The 7,040-nt window shown below is 46.3% G+C and overlaps 1 protein-coding gene across 1 annotated transcript; it reads right to left on the bottom strand.

Moving 5' to 3' along the window:
* Positions 1 to 1,836: 1,836 nt before the first annotated feature.
* Positions 1,837 to 5,127, bottom strand: LOC139379575 (extracellular matrix protein 2). The gene is made up of 3 exons (XM_071122390.1): positions 5,030 to 5,127; positions 3,077 to 4,535; positions 1,837 to 2,935 (listed from the first exon to the last, which is right to left on the bottom strand). Exons 1-3 carry the CDS (start codon positions 5,094 to 5,096, stop codon positions 1,837 to 1,839), a joined length of 2,625 nt encoding a protein of 874 aa, XP_070978491.1. The 5' UTR covers positions 5,097 to 5,127.
* Positions 5,128 to 7,040: the final 1,913 nt, after the last annotated feature.

The raw sequence follows: 7,040 nt of genomic DNA, 5'->3' as shown, positions 1-7,040 counted from the left end.
AGATTATTTCACTGTATCACAATTCCAGTGGGTCAGAAGTTAATATACAATAAGTTGACTGTGCCTTTAAAACAGCTTGGAAAATTCCAGAAATTTACGTCATGGTTTTAGAAGCTTCTGATAGGCTAGTTGACATCATTTGAGTCAACTGGAGGTGTACCTAGGGATGTATTTCAAGGCCTACCTTCAAACTCAGTGCCTCTTTACTTGACATCATGGGAAAAATCTAAATAAATCAGCCAAGACCTCAGAAAAAAAATTGTAGACCTCCACAAGTCTGGTTCATCCTTGGGAGCAATTTCCAAATGCCTGAAGGTACCATATTCATCTGTACAAACAATAGCACGCAAGTATAAAAACCAGCCATCATACTGCTCAGGAAGGAGCAGCCATCATACTGCTCAGGAAGGAGACGCGTTCTGTCTCCTAGAGATGAACGTACTTTGGTGCAAAAAGTGCAAATCAATCCCAGAACAACAGCAAAGGACCTTGTGAAGATGCTTGAGGAAAACAGGTACAAAAGTATCTATATCCACAGTAAAATGAGTCCTATATCAACATAACCTGAAAGGCCGCTCAGCAAGGAAGAAGCCACTGCTCCAAAACTGCCATAAAAAAGCCAGACTACGGTTTGCAACTGCACATGGGGACAAAGGTTGTACTTTTTGGAGAAATGTCCTTTGGTCTGATGAAACAAAAATAGACCTGTTTGGCCGCAATGACCATCGTTATGTTTAGAGGAAAAAGGGGGAGACTTGCAAGCCGAAGAACACCATCCCAACCGTGCTTTGCTGCAGGAGGGACTGGTGCACTTCACAAAATAGATGGCATCATGAGAAGGAAAATTATGTTGATATATTGAAGCAACATCTCAAGACATCGGTCAGGAAGTTAAAGCTTGGTCGCAAATGGGTCTTCCAAATTGACAATGACACCAAGCATACTTCCAAAGTTGTGGCAAAATGGCTTAAGGACAACAAAGTCAAGGTATTGGAGTGGCCACAAACCCCTGACCTCAATCCCATAGAAAATGTGTGGGCAGAACTGAAAAGGCATGTGGAAGCAAGGAGGCCTACAAACCTGACTCAGTTACACCAGCTCTGTCAGGAGGAATGGCCCAAAATTCACCCAACTTATTGTGGGAAGCTTGTGGAAGGCTACCCGAAACGTTTAACCCAAGTTAAACAATTTAAAGGCAATGCTACAAAATACCAATTGAGTGTATGTAAACTTCTGACCCACTGGGAATGTGATGTAAGAAATAAAAGCTGAAATAATTAATTCTCTCTACTATTATTCTGACATTTCACATTCTTAAAACAGTGGTGATCCTAACTGACCAACGACAGGGAATTTCTACTAGGATTAAATGTCATGAATTGTGAAAAACTGAGTTTAAATGAATTTGTCTAAGGTGTATGAAAACTTCCGACTTCAACTGTATGTGGCATCATTGACCTTTAAGTAGGCCATAGTCTTTCAACACAGACTTCATGGGAGCGGTTCCAGTAAGTATTTTCTCTGAACACATATCACGGCTTCCATCAATCACAGCTTTACCCAAGCGACGACATACAGTACAGTATAGCTATCCACATTGAGATCCAAGTTCACTCAACTGGCCATCTTGCATTGTTACCTTGTAATGTTGAATCAAAATCAGCTCCCGACATGATGTTTGTTTCTCTGTGTATTGCAGAACATTTTACCGCCATTTTAGAGCCCAACGGACTTTCAGGTTGAGCAGAAAAACCCCTGCAATTGGTTTCAGTTGTTGGATTGTCTATAATCTATATTTGCAGTTTGACTGTCCTGCAGGATTCTATAGACTGCAGCTCAGTAGAAGTGTACCATCTGGAAGCCTCTGAGGCAGTGGAAGGCTTTTGCGTCCATGTGGCCCAGGTCTATGAGGTTGTGCTCCAGCTGCACCAGCACCAGGCTGCTGAGGCCGGGGTCTGAACCCCCCCAGCAGAAGGCGTCGCGGGGCACTGAGTGGATCTTGTTGTGTGTGAGTGCCACTGAGTGTAGCCCCCGGGGCAGCTGCCTGGGCACCTGGCTCAGGGCATTGTGACACAGGTCCAGCTGGTGCAGGACAGGCAGCGCCCTGAAGGCCCCCGAGGCCACCCTGGCTATCTTGTTCCTGGCCAGGCCCAGGTGCTCCAGGTGGGGGAGGTGGAGGAAGGAGGCTTTGCCCAGGGAGGAGATGAGGTTGCCCTCCAGGTTCAGGGTTTTGAGGGAAGAGGGGAGGTGGCGGGGTACCTTCTTGAGCTGGTTGCCCTCTAAGTTGAGGCTCTCCAGGTGGGTGGCGTTGATGAGGGACTCCCTGAGAAGGCCATGGTTGGTTAGCCGGTTAGCACTCAGATCCAGAATCACCAGCTCCGAGGTACCCACGAAGGCCTCCCCTGGAAACTGCTGGATAAGGTTGCCACGGAGGTACAACTCCCTGATAGATAGAGGTAAGCCAAGAGGCACAGAGGCCAGCCGGTTGTGGTCCAGGCTCAGCGTGCGCAGGCTGCCCAGAGGTGAGAGCACACTGGCGGGGAGAGTATCATTCCCATTCCCCAGGCTGTTGTTGCTCAGGCTGAGGACCAGCAGGCTGGGGCAGTTGGCCCAGGCTCCCTCCGACATCACGTTAAGCTGGTTGTTATCCAGACGCAGCTCTTCCAGGGAGGCGGGCAGGTCTGTGGGCACACTCTCCAGTAGGTTCCGGTCCAGGTAGAGCCGCCTCAGGGCCGGGATGCCCTCGAAGGCCCCCTCGATGGAGCCGTCTGTCAGCCGGTTGTTGCTGAGCACCAGGAACTCCATGGACAGGTACTCATTGAGCAGGTCCAGCTGAATGCTGTCGATGCGGTTGTTCATCAGGAGGACGTAGCGGGAGTTATAAGGGATGCCGTACGGAACCTTCTCCAGCCCCTTGTCGGAACACTGGACCACTCTGGGAAAGGGGACAATAGAAAACATTGGAGTAATGCACGTCACAAACATTACTGTACAACATGGTTTGGGTGATTAAATAAGACTGTGACAATATGGAAATAGCATAATGATAAAATGATTTAGTCCGAGAACATCTCACCGTCCATAGCAGGCACACTCCGGGGGACAGTAGCTGTCTTTGAAGTAGGGGAAGTATGCAGGATTTGTGCCTTCCTTCTTTTCCTGTTTTGTCTCTTTGGTTTTGTTGTCCTTTTTCAGAGGTTTACCTTTCCTCTCATTTATTTTGTCTTTCTTTTGATGTTTCCCTGTCTTTGTCTTGATACTCTTGGTGGTCTGTGTCAGATTCATTGTGTGTTTTGGCACTGCTGGTTTGGCTGTAGGTTTTGTCTGTTGTGTTTTGGGTGTACGTTTTGTCTGTAGTGTTTTGGGTGTATGGTTTGTCTGTTGTGTTTTGGGTGTGGAGCTTGTCTGTACCGTCACTTTGGGTTTGGCTGTTGGTTTTGTCATCTCTTTTGGTTTGGCTGTAGGTTGCAGTTCCTTGGCTGTGGGTTTTGCTTGTTTTGGTTTGTCTGTAGACTTTAGCTGCTTGACTGTATTTTCTGTCTCTTTGAGAAAAACAATGCTGTTCCTCTCAGTCTGATTGTCGTTGACTGAAACCTTGATAATTGGGCCAACTTTGACCTCCATCGACTGCGAAACAAAACTCTCCCCCTCCCTGAGATTTGTCTGGGAGCTGTCAGTCACACTCTGAACCATAATGAGCTCACTGTCCACCAATGAGATGGCCTCCTCTGCCTCTGGAGCCGGGTCTTGGATATGACTGGCAGGTTGAGTGAGAGCATGAGTGGCAGACTCTGGAACTTGAGAGGGGGTAGAGGGTGTAACTGGTGGAGGGCCATGTTGAGTGGCAGGTGGAGGAGTGACATCATAAAGTGGAACAGGCATAGCTGCAGGGGGAGGGGACATGGGTTCGTTGATAGCTTGATTGACAGGTTGAGTGTCCATTACTTTTTCTACAGGAGAGGAGGAAGTGCTGGTTGGAGAGGGGAGGTCCATGTGTGTAACGACTAAGTAGTTTCCCTCGCTTTGATCTACACTGGGTTCTTTAACTTCCTCAACTCTCAGGTTTTCCTCTAGTTTCTCCTCTCCTCCATATGCTCTCTGTTCCTTACCACCTCTCTCCTCATCATCTGATCTAATCCCTTCTTCATGTCTCCCCTCTCCATTATCTCTTCTCTCCTCCTCCTCTTCATGTTCCTCATCAGCTTCTATCTCCCAATTTTCAAATCTCTTCTTCTCTCTGTAATCAAGCACTCCAACCAGCGTTCTCTCTTCCTCCATCCCTCGCTCTTCCTCATGGCCCTCCTGCTCTGCTGCCCCCTTCTCCTCCTCTATTCTCCACTTCTCAGATACAGTCTCTGGAGTTAGTCCATCCTCACTCCTCCCCTCTTCCTCCCTCTTCTCTTCAGGGTGGGTTGCAGTGAGTTCTTCACCCTCCTCTCCGTCTGCTGTGTTGGTCTCCCTCAGTCTCTCAGGTCTCCAGTCTGACCAGGGATCTGTTTCTCTGACCAAGTCTTCTATGAGGATCATTTCCACTCCTAGACACACCCAGCAGTATCTTAGTATTGACACTCAAGATTAGGCATCGCTACAAAATGACAGACAATGTGGGCCATATTGACAGAGATCTTACGAAGTTTGCAGTTGTTATTTTCATATAAGAATAGAATTATAATAAAATAAAACCACTTCTTACAGTACTTTAAATTAATTACCAAAATTTGGCAAATGGCTCCGGTTCTATTCAAACCTGTGACTAGGTTGCCTGAATAAGTCTGGGATATGTTAACAGACTTGGTTCGTTCGAAAAAAACATTATTCCTATGCAGTGTGGAAACATCTGAATTCAAGTCTACTTAGGTTCCTTTGCTGCACACATACATATGATGCATTTTCCAAACTGATCAGACAATTAGGAGAATCAGAAAATCAAGCTATTAGAAATGAGAAATTGTTGAATTCGTTTTTCAAGTTTGGGAATGTAAAATCAGTGTGTAGATCCTGTGGATGATGAAAGTTCATAAGCACTTACTGGGCTGAAGTACAAATGATTGAAGAGGAACTATCAGGAGCCAGAGTAGCAGAGTGAGTTTTTCCATGGTCTTCTATCTAAAAGACAAGAACCTTAGTCCAACAACCTAAGAGACAGTATCATGTATAACAACGACAGTTTCTAATTGAGTCTATTCCTATTTCAAATATATCAAATACTATCTGAAATTAACTTCATAGATCTTCCCACTAGGACGAGTGAGTTTTCAAAAATGATTTTCATGGTCCTAATCTTTTCTGTCTAGAGGTAGGTGTCCTCTAAATATCCAACATAGATCTAGAGTAATAGAGCAGATAGTATCTGAAGTTCTATCTATTAGATGTATGGGTGTCAGTCTTGCTTACCTGCTGTGCCCTTAGACGTCAGAGCCAATATCATGCATCTGTGTATGTTGTCCAGTGGGAGTCATACCAAACTCTCTCAATGCAAGGAAAAACGCTGCTGAACCAAGCAGTCCTCTAGGAATGAGGACCCCCAAATAGTATGACACACACACACACACACACACACACACACACACACACACACACACACACACACACACACACACACACACACACACACACACACACACACACACACACCCCGACTAAACTGGGGGCTAACGGGTGACTTTAATGACCTATTTAAGAGTCCCCTCTCTGTGGGGAGTTTTCACACACACACTCCGGGCCGGGAGCCGGCGGCAGGTAATGACTCTGAATACTCATATCTCAAAGGGAATTTTCACACCGACCCTCCAGGATAGTGGAATCTGGGAAGATCAATAGCAGGAAAGGTTAACAAAAAAAAAGGAGATGAGGGGGTCAATGTATGGATGGGAGGTCAAAGGGGAGAGGTGGTTTAGGGGGGATTCTGTTTGCCCTTGTTCCAGAGGGGCATTAGCAGCCCGGCGGGTGACACCGTGGTGGCAAGTGGTTCCTGGGGAATTGCCTGACCTTTGACCCATAGCGGTTGCATTGATAGGGGAGAGGGGGGTAGGTTGAGCCATTTTTTAAATTTAACTAGGTAGCCAATAGGAACAAATTCTCATTTACAATGACGGCCTACACCGGCCATAGCTGGACGACGCTGGGCCAATTGTGCGCCTGTCACACCCTGGCCATAGAGGCTTTTTATTCTCTATTTTGGTTAGGCCAGGTTGTGACTAGGGTGGGCGTTCTATGTTCTTTTTTCTATGTTTTTGTATTTCTTTGTTTTTGGCCGGGTATGGTTCTCAATTAGGGACAGCTAGCTGTCTGTTGTTGTCTCTGATTGAGAACCATACTTAGGTAGCTCTTGCCCACATGGGTTTTGTGGGTAGTGATTTTCTGTTTAGTGTGTTTTGCACCTGACGGAGTTGTTTCGTTTGTTCCTTGTTGTATTTAGTGTTCAGTTTATTAAAAATAATGATGAACACATACCACGCTGCATCTTGATCCTCACCTTCTTCCACCAACGAGAATCGTTACAATGGTATTCTTTCTAGAAAGATACAAATATCTACATATATTTCAGAATGTTGTGTTTCCCTGGAAATAATCAGAATTCATGAAAACATACAGTTTTGAAAACAGCTTGTCCAACAAGTGGTCTCTTGGCACAACTTACCCTGGATATAAAGTAAATTGAGCATAGGGACGGGGTAAGTTGAGCATAGAGACAGGGTAAGTTGAGCATAGGGCCGGGGTAAATTGAGCATAGGGACGGGGTAAGTTGAGCATAGAGACGGGGTAAGTTGAGCATAGGGCCGGGGTAAATTGAGCATAGGGCCGGGGTAAATTGAGCATAGGGACGGGGTAAGTTGAGCATAGGGACGGGGTAAATTGAGCATAGGGCCGGGGTAAGTTGAGCATAGGGACGGGGTAAATTGAGCATAGGGACGGGGTAAATTGAGCATAGGGCCGGGGTAAGTTGAGCATAGGGACGGGGTAAATTGAGCATAGGGATGGGGTAAGTTGAGCATAGGGACGGGGTAAGTTGAGCATAGGGCCGGGGTAAATTGAGCATG

The sequence above is a fragment of the Oncorhynchus clarkii genome, chromosome 21 (genome assembly GCF_045791955.1).
Source record: "Oncorhynchus clarkii lewisi isolate Uvic-CL-2024 chromosome 21, UVic_Ocla_1.0, whole genome shotgun sequence".
NCBI lineage: Eukaryota > Metazoa > Chordata > Actinopteri > Salmoniformes > Salmonidae > Oncorhynchus > Oncorhynchus clarkii.
The sequence above is the reverse complement of the archived record's forward strand: the minus strand, read 5'-3'. Positions and strand labels throughout refer to the sequence as shown.

Bases quoted from the DNA above. Each gene is read 5' to 3' on its own strand.
- LOC139379575 (XM_071122390.1), bottom strand. From the start codon at position 5,096: ATGGAAAAACTCACTCTGCTACTCTGGCTCCTGATAGTTCCTCTTCAA. The intron at 4,536-5,029 runs GTAAGTGCTTAT...GGGTGTGTCTAG, and splicing joins ATCATTTGTACTTCAGCCCA to GAGTGGAAATGATCCTCATA. The intron at 2,936-3,076 runs GTGAGATGTTCT...CCCCTTTCCCAG, and splicing joins GAGTGTGCCTGCTATGGACG to AGTGGTCCAGTGTTCCGACA.